Source organism: Daphnia magna, linkage group LG8 (assembly GCF_020631705.1).
Source record: "Daphnia magna isolate NIES linkage group LG8, ASM2063170v1.1, whole genome shotgun sequence".
Lineage (NCBI taxonomy): Eukaryota > Metazoa > Arthropoda > Branchiopoda > Diplostraca > Daphniidae > Daphnia > Daphnia magna.
Genome location: NC_059189.1, coordinates 2,070,052 through 2,084,115, shown reverse-complemented (window position 1 = coordinate 2,084,115; position 14,064 = coordinate 2,070,052). Strand labels below are relative to the sequence as shown.

General features: G+C 40.5%; 3 protein-coding genes and 1 non-coding gene across 4 annotated transcripts; 2 read left to right on the top strand and 2 right to left on the bottom strand.

The window, feature by feature from the left end:
* Positions 1-606: 606 nt before the first annotated feature.
* On the top strand, positions 607-2,290 carry LOC116929396. Its single transcript, XR_006650939.1, has 3 exons — positions 607-749; positions 808-1,871; positions 1,950-2,290. It is a non-coding gene; the product is annotated as an uncharacterized LOC116929396 (transcript).
* A 48-nt stretch (positions 2,291-2,338) lies between these two features.
* On the bottom strand, positions 2,339-3,625 carry LOC116929397 (ubiquitin thioesterase otubain-like). Its single transcript, XM_032936604.2, has 6 exons — positions 3,460-3,625; positions 3,330-3,379; positions 2,942-3,241; positions 2,808-2,888; positions 2,626-2,745; positions 2,339-2,560 (listed from the first exon to the last, which is right to left on the bottom strand). The coding sequence occupies exons 1-6, from the start codon at positions 3,479-3,481 to the stop codon at positions 2,360-2,362; spliced, it is 774 nt and encodes a 257-aa protein (XP_032792495.1). The 5' UTR covers positions 3,482-3,625; the 3' UTR covers positions 2,339-2,359.
* Positions 3,626-3,667: 42 nt separating this feature from the next.
* Positions 3,668-10,946, bottom strand: LOC116929386 (AT-rich interactive domain-containing protein 4B). Its single transcript, XM_032936586.2, is given in 20 exon segments — positions 3,668-4,571; positions 4,654-4,773; positions 4,989-5,326; positions 5,390-5,739; positions 5,804-6,422; positions 6,484-6,743; positions 6,832-7,241; positions 7,320-7,858; positions 7,927-8,168; positions 8,228-8,339; positions 8,405-8,655; positions 8,734-9,331; positions 9,418-9,805; positions 9,878-9,957; positions 10,021-10,266; positions 10,330-10,439; positions 10,441-10,490; positions 10,555-10,648; positions 10,702-10,767; positions 10,833-10,946. Coding segments are annotated over 20 exon segments (5,139 nt in total). The 3' UTR covers positions 3,668-4,419.
* A 1,109-nt stretch (positions 10,947-12,055) lies between these two features.
* On the top strand, positions 12,056-14,047 carry LOC116929395 (protein arginine N-methyltransferase 1). The gene is made up of 5 exons (XM_032936602.2): positions 12,056-12,215; positions 12,465-12,698; positions 12,755-12,961; positions 13,028-13,384; positions 13,449-14,047. Exons 1-5 carry the CDS (start codon positions 12,213-12,215, stop codon positions 13,740-13,742), a joined length of 1,095 nt encoding a protein of 364 aa, XP_032792493.1. The 5' UTR covers positions 12,056-12,212; the 3' UTR covers positions 13,743-14,047.
* Positions 14,048-14,064: the final 17 nt, after the last annotated feature.

Sequence of the window (14,064 nt, the reverse complement as noted above, 5' to 3'; positions counted from 1 at the left end):
TTAGGAACAAATATGTAGATTCACAAAAGTAATTGAATTGAAAACAACATACCTAGAACATGAGATTCCAGGGAAGGCAGAGTCAGCCTGCCCGTTATCTTCATCCAACTGAAAGATTCCATAATGTGATTAGATCTTCCTTTCCTATAAATAGAGAATATGATGAAGCCACATCAACTAATGAAATTTATAATGAATTTAATTTACTTACAAACTGAATGTACAGGTCGGTACTTGCTATCGAGCTGTCGAAACTTCAGACACTATAAAAGTTTCACGATTTGGTTTCATTTTCCAAAGAATCTATCAGACTTTTCCACAGGGGCACATGAATACAAAATGATGAGGGAAGTGGCTTCAAATACTTTAGGGAACGGTGCACACTTTTCCCACCTTTTTCATTCTTATGCAAAAATGCACTTGAGTTTCCCCACCAAAATGCACATGGCCGTCCGATGTTGCATACCTTAAGTTAGTATTTTATTAAACTATATAATCAACTATTAATCTATTATTAATCAAGAGTTTTATACATCTTAAACGGAAATTTTTACATCAGCTATATTTTAACAGAAACTTAATAACAATGTAATAAAATCATGATAAAATCTCGAAATCACAATATTCAAGAGAAATTGACAACGATGGATGAAGTAATGATGTAATTCTAGAAAACACAATCAACAAAAAAGAAATCTAGATAGGTCGCCATTTTCCGAGCGCTCTCCTCGCCCTACATTTTTTTCAAGGTATAATACTCGTCTTTGGTTGCATTTTTCAAAAAATAACCATCTTTAATCTTTGCAGTAATTTCAGATTGTAAGAAATTTAGGAATTTCCCTGAAAGCACCCTGAAAGCGAAATTCCTCTCGACTTCTGAGTAAGTTAAGACGATCGACATAGGCTCCCATAAACAGATTAAACTGTCTATTGCTTTTCTTTTTCTTAAATCAAATTCATCGAAATGCCTGAGACTAAGATTGTCAGACTTCTTACTGCCAGTGGGGGCATTCCTCAATCAATGAAAACATTTAGAACTATAAATGTATCCCAGTCTGGACAACATTCATCCAGCCCACAATACAAGGTAATCCGTGTGGCCTTGCCACAAAATGTTGTACTGGAAAAGTCATCTCAAGATAAAATTCCAGACATTTCATCACCGAGGTCAGATGAAGATGTGGACAGTGCTTCGCTTTCCAAAAATGCACTTTTGGCAAGAGAGAACCGGCTAAAGAAGAAACGTTACATCAATGGTCTTGAAGAGAAACCTTGCAGGCGCCAAAAAAGAAAACCAGTTCCTAATGGACAAGTTGAAGGAAAAGGATGCAACAATCGACCAACTGCAAAAAGAAATCTTGTACTTCAAAAGCATTCTTGCTAATGTTCAGGAGATATCTGGTCTTATCAAAACAATCAAACAGGAATCACACATTCCAATGTCTACATCATTAAGACCAACAGTTTATCCTATGAAGAGAAAATCTGTAGTAGATTTGCCTATCATTCACGACAAGAAGATGAAGATGGAAAGAACGAGTGAAAGCTCAAGTTGCATGAGCGCCATCCATGATGATGACGACAGTTACGACTGGATGCCGAGTTCGCCGTCATGCCCTACGCAACTTGATGCCGAATCACTAGACGTCCTGTCCAATTTCAGTGAAGAAGATATAAATTTATTTGGTGATGACACGCTTCTACCCGAGCCCACGAGCCAAACAGCACCTCTTCCTGCTGGAATATGTCTACATGTGTTCAACAAGCAAATGTCACTCGAGTTTTGTGTCGCCTGTGCGACGAGAGCCCAGGAGAAATGGTCTTCACAAGTTTAAAAACCTGGAAAAATGACTTGCAAGCATTCTTTAAATGTAGGTGTCACATGCCATTTATAGGCTATGCCAGTATTTTTTGTTTGTATTATGCCTTTTCTCTATGAATATCCACAGTGTTATTGTACATTGACGGAGCTTATCACCCCCTATATGATCATCTGCAGAGGGTTCTTGCAACATTTGGTTTGGTTAAATATGTATCACTGACGGTCTGTTTTTACTCCGCTCCCACCCGGGGTGGCTTTTGTGAAATTCGAAAAATCATTAATGGTGTGCAGTGTTTTGTTTCGTTACAGGTTGCGGAGCTATTGAGGAAAAGCGGAAGTCTGCCCAATCAGTCTGGTTTTTGTAAATAAGTTTTTCTCAATAATTTTCTAGATAGAAGACTGGCATGGTCGTGATTTATGTATCATTTACTTTTCTTACACGGAATATAAATCTTTGTCAAACCGTAATGTTATTTTGTTGTTGCTTTTATCTTTTTTTGAAAAAAATAAAAGAAATATTGTCAATTTAATTTTTATTTACTTGTACAGAATATCATAATGGCCGGGTCTGTAGAGCAGATAAACAGACGGAATACAATCTTCCGGAAAATCGTGTTCTGGTGGATTAGTTGTAATTTCACCACGATCTAAATAAACTACTCGAATACCAACATTAAGACCAGATCCAAGTGCTATGGCGTGCATATGATCGGACTCTCGATACATGGGTTCTACTTCCTGAGAGCCATAGATAGAAATTAGTAAACCTTATGGTCTCAAAAAGTCTTACTTTTACTTGGTACCTGTTGACAAAACTCTTTCATACTCTTGTCTCCTTCTAGGAAATTTTGATAGAAGTCCTCCTCTTTTTGCAATTGTCCCGATGTAACAAGGCGAAGGTACACAACCAAATAATCACTTGTCTGCCGAGAAGTAAATTGTGCAAAGTGTTAAAAAAATAATTTTTTTAGTAAGCGACCATTACCCCTGAGTCGTTGAAAATTCGATAAAGTTCTTCGGCATCCATTTTTGATTCTCCGCCAAGACGGTTCACGACCTCCATAAACTGAAAACCAGGTTGCAATAATCAATTGACACTTTTATCTAGATGTAACATACCGAATCAAAAAAATCTTCAAGAGTAAATTTTGGAAATCCCTGAGATATCAACTGATCCTTTGTGCCCATAACCAGAGCTTTAAATTTTTTCCACTCATCCTCATTCTCCAAAAGTCTCTCAAAGTATGAGAAGCCGAATCCTCTGTAGAAACAATTTCCATCTGGTCGCACTCTTCTTAGTGAATGATACACATTTGTCAATTTTGTCAGTTTGTTTACATAAATAGGATCATCCATGTACTCTTGTAACAGACATGTTAATGGTTGTAACTGCCCAATCAAGGGATGGATCTCTGCAACCTATCAAAGAGGTCAACAATTACTGGATGTTAAACAATAAAAGATATTTACTTCCACACAGTAATAATAGTGAAATTTGTGTGCACACCTCTTTTTCTATCTGTCTTTGCTGATTAAGGATTCCTTCATCTTGGATTTCTTGATTTAGTAAAGACATAAAAGTTCGACACAATAATGAGAACCGACATCTTATTTAAGATGAGACAATTGAGATATACCCGATTCTGGTACCATTTCCATGTTTGAACTACTTATTCTTAGCTTAGACGTATATTGTCACCAAGAACAGTAGAAACTGAAAGGAAAAAAACTGAGGAGCAAATAATGACTTGTTCACTACCCCAGCTAGCAGCTGTCCTGTTTGCGTCAACGGGGTGATATTTTCACATACAGCGTTGCGATTTGACATTGACTCCTCTTTAGAAGTTTTTCTATTCGCTAATAAATTGTATTTCAAAATTCGAGCGCCAAAAGACATTATAACCGTATTTTTCATTGCCATTTCAAAGCTGGAGAATCTCGGAAATGGGTTACTCAATATTATTTTTTCTAAAATAAGGGAGGAAATGGCCGCAATACCATAAGAAAAACTGAGGTCGTGGATAAAGTTGGGGGCTACTCGAAAAAACGCAAAGCCTTAATTTCTGAATTTAAAAAGACGAAATCTTGAGAGGACAGGAAGGGATGCAAAACAGACGGCAATCAATCATTTAAAATGCGAGTTTCATGTCACCACGTCAAGAACCTTAACAATCGGTGGGAAGTTTGCTTCTCTAATTTTAAACAAATGGCAACCAATTGAATAAGCAGTGGGTTTCCAATCAGTTACTACACCAGTTCAGCACCTTCTCAATTGTTACCACAATACATGGTTATTGCTAATGGTATGAACGTGGGCTTGTTTCTTAAAGTTACTGATGGGACCACCAGTGGTTCTTTCATGAAGTATCAATTGTCAAGGCTGCAGTCATCACACATCCAAGGGAAGGATGTTGAGAGAGTATTCCATACACACGCTCATGTACACAAAAAAATTGAGAAAACTTTGAAATGCATGATTCATCGCAACAGCGTCAGTTAGAAATAAATAACACAAACTGTTTGTAGTAAAGTCACTTGTCATAAATGAATAAAATTCAGAAAACCTATTGTGCATATCTTGCTGATCCGTGGTGATATCAAGATGCGGCTTCTTTTTCTTTGCGCTTTAGCTTCTTTCTCCTTCGGTCAATCAACATGACCTTAGCTTTCAATGCACTGTAGGTTTGCCTCAGTTCACGAAGTTTATCCTGCAAGGAAGCGATGCGTTGTGTTGCATCCAACTCTGGGTCTAAAAGCAATGAAAAGTGCGAAACGTTTTTATAGTGCGTTAAAATGAGAGGTGACACATTTAGTAGGAAGACTGGATTTACCGAGATCTGTGCAGAAATTGTATCGTGTAGAACGAGGTTGATAATTTGTTAAGTTGATACAGCCTGGTACTATACTGGAGGAATTCACATAATCCGGGGTTGTGTCCTCACTGTCAGAACCTTAAAAAAAGAACAATAATACCTCAAAAACTATAGCTTGGTTTAGTAAATACCTAGGGATCGGCCCCAATTTCCTGAAACCCACCTTAATACCGGAAGATACTTGCGCGACACATGTAAAATGTGCTTTTTTTAGCTTAGCGCCAGTACCTTCCGGTAGTAAGCTGGTTCTTGTGTAACCGGGGCCGATCCCTATAAATACCAAAATGACTTACCAGTTCTTCTAGGACTTCGACCGTGACCTCGGCCCTTGCGCGCTGAATTTGGATCACAAGCAGACATAACGACCCCTCGTCGACGTCGTTTAACAGGTGATTCTTCCTCTGGGTGTTGTTGTTGCATTTGACGAGGGACTTCATCCTCTCGTCGTTTTAGAACTGGGGTTGGCACGGGTTGAGCTGTTGCGCTGGCTCTCGGCCCTATATTACGAACCACAGGGATTTCGACTGTGTTTTGCAAAACCTGAGGACTCGGAGCTGCATTATCGTTTTCTGAGAATTCACGATCGGACTTGACACTACTGTCGTGATCTGGCGACATGCCACCATGATCCCTGATGTCCAAGCAAAATTTATTTTAAATAACTCACATGAACATAAAACAGGACAGTGATTACCCTTGGGGTGAGCTAGATGACGAAGAAATACTTCCATCTGGCGTTGTTGGGGGCGTGTTCTCCAGTACTAGAGATGGTCCTCCTAGTGGGCGTACACATCCAGGTCGCTGCATAGCTAATGCTTGACGTAGACCTCGCTTACGATTGGCACGCGGTACTGAATTGTTCCCACCTGACAAACCTCGAGTTCGGGGCATATTAGGTGCCGAAGGAGCACTAGCGAATGGCATTTCAGTTGAGCGAGATGTCGAAGGGGTTGGAAGGGAAATGTCTGGACCATCTAAGGAAGGAGCGGTAGAATGAGTCACTGGGCTACCTGGAATCGTTTCTTCACAGAGCAGAGAATTTTCCTGCAAACATGAAACGGGATTTGTTATGAATCATAATTGATCAAATGGATCATAAAAAACGTACGTCTAGATCTTCGTCTGTTTTGAGTTTCAACGGACTAGAGCAATTTGGGCTATGTTTCCTTACTGCAAGTAGGCAGTCGGGCTCGTTGTCCTTATCAGCTGGTTCATCGTCTTCGGCGATTTCCGAAGGGGTAGAATCACTTGAAGTCTTTTCATCATCAACAACTTTGTTGGCTGTAGTATCACTTGCGGCTCCGGGATCTTCAGGTGAATCTTCATCCGACTCGATAAATTCCCGGCTGATGGCTTTTCTGGCTCCAGCTTTTCTTCGCTCCCTTTTTGATGGAAGCCTATTGCTCTTGGTGTCGTTAGCTGGCGAATCTTCTTCAACCCCATCCTCTTCTTCATCTGCATCTCCGTTGTCGTCCTCATGTTCTTCTGCGGCCTTTCTCAATTTTACCTCCAGAGACGTAGATTTATGGGCAAAAACTACAGGTGCACTGGAGGCAGCCATAACTGGGCGAGCCGCAATGGCAGGAATTGCTGGCATAGGCAGTACGGGACTTGGCGATGCAATTGGTGGCGCCAAATCTAAACAATTTACAGCAGAGGCCTGAGGTTGCTCCTTCGTTAATGTCTCTTCCTCCACAGGTGGATCCACTGCCTTAGGACTTGCAGGCCTAAAAGGCAAGAGAATCAACCGTTAAAAAAAATCTGGATTAAATCTGTAATATTTCGAACCCAATGGGCAGCGTTGGCAGCGTTGGCAGAGGCGACGGTGGTGGCGGTGGTGACTGAGCATTTGAAAAAGGCGCTATCGAAATGACATCATCGCTTGGCTGAGAAGCTACGGGTGATGGACACGACGCTGTTGGAGTTTCTTGCGTCAGTTCCGACTCCTCTGGTGGCACAACTGGCACTGTGATGGCCGTCGAACATGGACGACCACCACGAGGTGGTGAGGTAATAACAGATTTGCTTCTTTCATTTGAACCTGAGCGCTAAATAACAGAAGAAAAATTTAACATCGTTTCGCTGAAAATTTATACAATTAATAAAATTAATCGATAAAATTAACAATGCATTTACCACAGGCATAGCGTTAGTTTTTTTTGGACTGGGATCTTCCTCCTCCTCTTTCGTAGTTTTGCGCTGAGTAAAACGATGGTGAACTCGGTCTTCGCTGAAGGGTGATTCACGGCGGGTTCGTACCTCAAACTCAAATGGTTCTGGTTCGCGAAATTCATAAATATCATCATCTCCTCTGCCAGACGCCGAGGCTTGGGATTCGACAGCATGCTGTTGCTGTTGCATGGGAGAGAGAACTGTTGACGTAGTGGGAACGGTGGAGACGGCTATCGGGATAGGAGGCGGTGGCAGACTTGGTGGTACAGGTGAAGAAACTTTAAGAGCAATTGTTGTAGCAGCAATATCAACAGGCATTTTGAGCTCCGAACGAATCTTTTTCAGATCAAAGTCTTTTCCTTTAGGTTCTTCCTCTGCAAAAACGTAATTATTTAAAATTCTGAATAAAAAAAAATAAACGTAAACCGAACGGAATTAGAACATCGACTGACCGGACACGGAAATGAGATCGGCAGCAGCTTCTGAGGTTTTCTCTTCCTCAACTTGTTCTTCTTTAATGGGCACAGGATCGGCCACGGCAGATTCGGGTGCCGTTACAGCCCGACGTCGGCCTCTTCGAACAGGCGTTAGCGTTGTAACGCTGGCTGAAATATCGACAACAGGAGGATCTTGTATTTTGTTCTCTGATGGCATTTGTTCAGCTTCTGAGATCCTGCGTCGCTGATGTCTCCTCCGTGGAGTGCGTTCTGATTCTTCTACATCGACCGGCTCCGACTCTTCGCTTTCGATATTGGCTGAAGCAACTTTTTTAGTAGGCTTCTTTCGAACACGAACAGTACCCTCTTCCTCCTCGTCATCCGACGAATTCATACTTTCGGCTGACATACCAGAAATTTCTGAAATACGGCGAGAACGGCGGCGACTATTTTTAGTAGGAGGGATTTTGTTGCCTGAATCTTCACCGGATGCAAGGTTGGCATTTCTTTGCCCAGTCGACGATGTAGACGTCACAGATGATGGAGTTGCCGATCTGTAGAACAAGAGTATAATTGTGACATTGAGCAGAACGGTTTTCTACAAGAACACAAAACAAACTACCTTGACGAATCTTGTCCACGCGTTCTACCTCGCTTGGCAGGAACAGCTTTTCCAGTAGGAGCCGAGGTACTGGTGCGTATTGTACCCTGGCCATGCACAGATTTGCTTCTTTTGCGATTAGGCGTCCACGTAAGATTTTCGGCAATACGCGCCCGTTTAATCCATTCATCATATCGCGTATTCCAACCCGTATAATGAACCAAATACAGTTTGCTCGAACCCTCACAGCGTATTTCACAGACCTAGATAGCGCAGTATAGTCAGTAATTTATAAGGAAAAATGGCTATAACTATGACAAACCTTGGCTTCATATGTAACTTTGGAGTCTTGTATTGGCTTGTCACCATAGTAGACCTTGAGTTTATCACCAATCTGTACATCCACATTAGCCGGAAGCCGCCCCCCTTCGTCCCTACAGTCGGGTACGTTAGAACTAAGAAGATACAAACATATTTGAAAGCAAGATGTGTTACTTACTCCTCAGAATCACCCAAAACTCTAGGTTTCCGGCCCCTTCGTTTCGGCGTTGGCTCTTCTTGATCCACAGTAATAGGCTCTTCTTCAACCATCTTTGGTTCTTCCACTTTTCCGGCATCTTCACTTTTACGCCCACGGTTTTTGGGTTCCCTACCAGGCGTTTTATTCTTCTTCTCGGTGTTTTCTTTTGATTTCTTTTCGGAATCTTCTTTTCCGTTGGTGGTTTCTTCTTTCACCTTAACACGAGACGTCTAAACAAAGAAGTCATAATTTCATATTTAATTTCATAACTAAAGAAAATTACAGACCAACTTTCCTGTAATTTATACCTTATCATCTTCTTCAGTGGTTTTATCTTCTAATCGGCTTTTTCCGCGTTTTCGGGCTGAGCGGTTTGTTTCCGGTTGCTCAGACTCGTCAGATTTTTCCCGTGGAATGCGACTACGGGTACCTCGTTGGCTTCGGACGGATTGGCTGCTGTTACTTTCGACTTCCTGTTCAATCGCTTCATCGCCACCACTTTCTTCTTCTTTCTTCACTACCACAAGTTTCGTTGTGATTGTATCCTGTAAACGAAGGGGCAAAGAGCGTTCTCTTTGCTTTCGAGGAGGAGGCTGAGATACAGAAGAAGAGGACTCATCGACTTCCTCTTCTTCAACGGTGACGGAAATAGTTTCTTCGTCTACAACAACAGCAGTTTCTATCATTGGCACTAATTCTTGGGTGGATGGCGACACAGGCGGGACGTCTTCTACTTTTATCTTTTCCTCTTCTTCTAGATCACCTTTGGGAGTGGATGACCCAGAAGTGCCACGGTCTCTATCGCGGATCAAGCTACGCCCCGGTCGTGCTCGTGATTTAGCACCACGCGGACTATTCATTGTGCACCCAAGTTTACGGTAGAAATCTTCGAAACCGTACAAATACCTGCAGCAAAAAAAAAAAGAAATTGAAGAACTGACGCTAAATACCAGCGTCATGAACCAGCTTCCGATTGAATATTAATTACGCACTTTTTGTAAGCTTGCTTAACATGGGTCGAAGAGTTTGAGGCCGAGTTCAAAATTAGCTTCTTCGTAACTACTTTCCAACCATTCTGATTGGTAACGCGATTGAATCCACCCATTTTATTCACGATTTTGAAAAGCCTGTAGAGATCTAGGTCGCGGCTATTAATTGTTGGGCCTTTGTTGATAGGGGTTCCATTGTCATCCATGAACTTGTACAGTTGGGCCACGAAATGGTCTTTTTCTTCGGGTGTCTCTTCTTCCGAGCTATCAGCGTCTGAACCACCCTTACTTTCATTAATGCTGCTTGCATCGTCTAGTCCGAAAAGTGCTTCACGGTCCCAATGAGCAGGCAATTCGTTTTTATCCAAATATTGCATGGCTTTCTCGATAGCTATAAAATTGTAAATTTTTTTAATTCTAAATATACCAAGACAATTTTTAATTGCGAAAAAAGCATTAAGACCTGTTTTCAGAGCGTTATGCTCTGTTTTCAAAGCTATTTCACGAGTGAACTCCATGGCTTCTTTCTTTGGCACGGTGTAACTAAACGGGAAAGGTATTTAAAACCAGGTTAACGTACATTTACAGATCGGAGCTGTAACTTACTATCTAGCATCCTTGAACGACCGAACAAGATACTCGTCCTTGACACGAATAGAAACTGCATCCTGGGCTGTAGGAGCCACAATCAGACCGGGGAACCAGGCCTCTTTGCCTTTCTTCTTGTCACTAACCTCAACGCACACAATTTTACCGATGTTAGGTTCACGATCTTCCGTTTTCCTTAAAGCACTCTTTTCTGGGCGTCCCAATTCAGAATCTTCATCACCGTCTTCATCACTACTTTCATCCCTATGGAAGATGATAAAGAAAATGAACCAGAAGATCCTTCTTCTTTGACCATGTCACTTCTACCTTCTCCTCCCTCCTCTCCTCCCACCAAGCACAGGTGTACCAAAGTGTTCTGGATGAGTCAATGGCAGTTGATCAAGAGTTTCACTCTCTGCAAAATGTCTACCACTCTTTTAAACATAGTGAAGTTCTCCTCAAGGTGGTGATGTCTCCATCATCAAATACTATGAATACGGAAATACAGAAAAGATTAATGAAGTATAAAAGCTTATGTTTTTCAATTCTTACCAACTGTGTATTGACTGCAATCTTGAATTTTGTTGATTACAGCTTCAACAAATTGGGCTTTTTCAGGATGCTTGGCTTCTACTTGTGCACCAACCTAGTTTATTAATAATATAGTAAAGATATCACAGACTTGCAAATTGGATTTACCCTTAAAAGTCCCTTTATTTGATCATCAGAAACCACAGCACTTCCAAGTCCCAATTTGAACATGACCTATCAATAACAGTATAATAAATTAATGTACTAAAATTTCGCATCCCACTTCATAGTTCACTCACTTTACACTTGATGCTTTTGACCACTTTCCGAACTTTCGCTTCACAAAAGGCGCCCTTATACTTGGCACTGACTTCTGTCCCAACAGACAGAAATGGAGGATCGTCGCCCTGCATGATTATAATTAAAGCGAATATTGTACTGATAATTTGGGAAGAGACGTCGAATGTACACTCACCATATTGACGAAGAAGGTCAGCTCTCAACATATACGTTGATAGCGAAAAATGACCTGAATTTCTCCACCAAATTTCCAAAAAGTGGACCAACAAAACCCGAAGCGGGCAGCTACATACAACACTCGCTCAGCTGATCCGATGTTGCCAGAGAAACTAGTCACGGGCATTGAGAACGGGACGTATACCGCGTATACCAGTAGCCAGTACACCACCGTCACCGTGGCATGGTACCATCCACCAGTTTGATGCTTTGACTATTGTTTATTTTTCTTTATCTCTATTACGTGCACACTGCTTTTCTAATAAGCTGGTAGAACCTTTTATCATTGGATTGTAAACATATGGCAAGGATAAAAACATAAATATGTAGCCCCACTAAAACATAAATAAAAACAGAGTGGGCTTCTTCCGATTCTGGACTCACACCGAGAGCTTATTATTGCAGTACCCAACCCATGTAGTGTGTACATGGCACACACTAAGCCATTTCATTAAATTTAATTTAATTTAATGAAAGATGTGAAACTAATCATCAACTATTTCCTAGAGAAATGCAAGGATTGAGCTCAGAGCATCAATTATCTGTGAACACTGCATACTTGTCTTTTGGCAGACTGGTTAGTACATTTCAAAATCAAGCTCCTAAAAAAAGTTGTACTTGGTGCCTATAATCTTGCAAGAAGTATATCAGAAAGTATATAAAGGCTGTGTCGGGGTTATTATTTAGCAGTGAAGTGAAATCAATTTTAAAGAAGAGTAAGATTCTACGGAGCAAATCAATCTCTTTCTCAAAGGGCCAGTTCGCAATGAGCTGTGTGTATGTGCAATTGACAGTCAAGTGGTGATTCGAAAACTAAATGAAAAAAGCCAACGTTGACAGATCACTACTCATTTTGATCTTTTGGAGGCAGGGTCTGTCTTACAAATTATTAATAAAAAAAAACACATAAATGTGAATTATTCTCACTAATATATCCAGTATTATTCTACGAAAATGTAGTATTATGCATTTGTGTTTTAATTTCAGATGTTTAAAAAAATGCTAAACAGAGACCCTTCGATAGCGTGGCAGCGTGCAGCGCCCTCGTTTATATGAAAGACCACATGTTCTTTTCTAGCCGGCTTTTCAAGAAGTGAGAACGTCTTCTGTTGAATTGAAATTAATTCCCAAAGAAATTTGTAGGTTTGAAACACTTCATTAAAATGGTAAGGACTATTCTTCACCTTGGGCTGGCCGTTATTAACACAGTCGGTTTATTCTTAATTGAGTATAGAAAATGTTACTCCCGCAATGTACAGTACGTGTCACATGGCAAAGAAATTTTTTCATGATCCTTTAACTTTCAGTGCTCAAGAGCTAGAGATCTGATAATTTCACGACTGAAATGTCTAGATGATGTGTTTCCTGCGTCATGTTTTAAATTCTAAATGTAGTATTTTATTTCTATTTTATAGGCATCTGCAGAATACCTGAGCATGGATGTTGCAGTACCAGCTGGAGAGGAAAAAGCAGAAGTCACTGTTGATGGCGCTGAAAAGTCAAAGGAGGGAGCAAAGGAGGACATGACTTCACGGGATTACTATTTTGATTCTTATGCTCATTTTGGCATTCACGAAGAAATGCTTAAAGATGAAGTTAGGACATTGACGTACAGGAATTCAATGTACCATAATAAACATCTTTTTAAGGTAATTTGACAAGTGTAGGTTCTTGTATTCTTGTTCTTATTCAACATGTTTTTTAGGGAAAAGTTGTGTTGGATATTGGGTGTGGAACTGGCATTCTTTCTATGTTTGCCGCCAAAGCAGGAGCATCTCGAGTCTTTGGCATAGACTGCTCTGACATTGTCAATCAGGCCACAGAGATTGTTAAAGCAAATCATATGGAAGATGTAGTATCAATTATTAAAGGCAAAGTGGAAGAAGTTGAACTCCCAGAAGGAATTGAAAAGGTATGAGAAGAGATTTTGACAAATAGTTATAAATTGCAAATGAATGATTTTGGGTTTGATAATTAGGTTGATATTATTATATCTGAATGGATGGGCTATTGCCTGTTTTATGAATCCATGCTGGAGACTATTTTGCATGCACGAGACAAATGGTTGAAACCTGATGGCCTTCTATTCCCTGATCGAGCCAGCCTGTATGTTTGCGCCATCGAAGACCGACAGTACAAGGATGACAAGATTAACTGGTGGGATGAAGTGTACGGTTTCAACATGAGTTGCATTCGCAAGGTCGCCATTACTGAGCCATTAGTTGATGTGGTTGACCCGAAGCAAGTTGTGTCAAATTCATGTTTACTTAAGGAAGTCGATTTGTACACTGTTACCAAAGACGAATTAGCGTTCAGCTCACCCTTCTCGTTGCAGGTAAAAGTCCTCCACTTCACAAACAAGTAGTTACTTAATGTTATTATGTTTTCAACATTTCCAGATTCGCCGTAATGATTATGTTCATGCATTGGTGACTTTCTTCACAATTGAGTTTACTAAATGCCACAAAAGAATGGGATTTAGCACCGCGCCTGATGCTCCATACACGCATTGGAAGCAAACTGTTTTCTATCTCGACGACTATCTTACAGTTAAACGGAATGAAGAGATCTTCGGGGTTTTCGGTATGAAACCTAATGCGAAGAATAACCGTGACCTCGACTTCAACATCGAATTGAATTTCACTGGTGAACTGTGCACACTCCAAGAGAATAATGTTTATCGCATGCGCTAGATTCTGTAAGAGGGGATAAGCCCAGGTGCGTGAGTTTTGAAAACATTCAGTCAAAAAACATGAATTGTTAAAATGTTGGTTGGGTGGCTAATCTTTTACTTGTATGGGAAGTATATTCTTCTGTCACCTAATTTATTAGTATACCATCTTGCCCAATAGTTTTCCACCATTCTAATCTCTAGAAACATTTTAAAATTTCGTTCGCTTATCCCAAACAGTGGAAAACTAATTGTGTTAAAACCTACATGTAATTCATTCGCGCGGCAAACTCATGAAAAAAAAAATAAAGCCATTTTCTTTTTAAATTTTGTCTTCAATCAAA

Excerpts from the sequence above, each read along its gene's own strand:
- LOC116929397 (XM_032936604.2), bottom strand. The coding sequence starts at position 3,481 with ATGGAAATGGTACCAGAATCGG. Across the intron at positions 3,380-3,459 it reads GGAAATGGTACCAGAATCGG|AAATCCAAGATGAAGGAATC; the intron begins GTATATCTCAAT and ends TACTAAATCAAG. Across the intron at positions 2,561-2,625 it reads TGAAAGAGTTTTGTCAACAG|GAAGTAGAACCCATGTATCG; the intron begins GTACCAAGTAAA and ends TATGGCTCTCAG.
- LOC116929395 (XM_032936602.2), top strand. Across the intron at positions 12,962-13,027 it reads TCCCAGAAGGAATTGAAAAG|GTTGATATTATTATATCTGA; the intron begins GTATGAGAAGAG and ends TTTGATAATTAG. Across the intron at positions 13,385-13,448 it reads GCTCACCCTTCTCGTTGCAG|ATTCGCCGTAATGATTATGT; the intron begins GTAAAAGTCCTC and ends CAACATTTCCAG.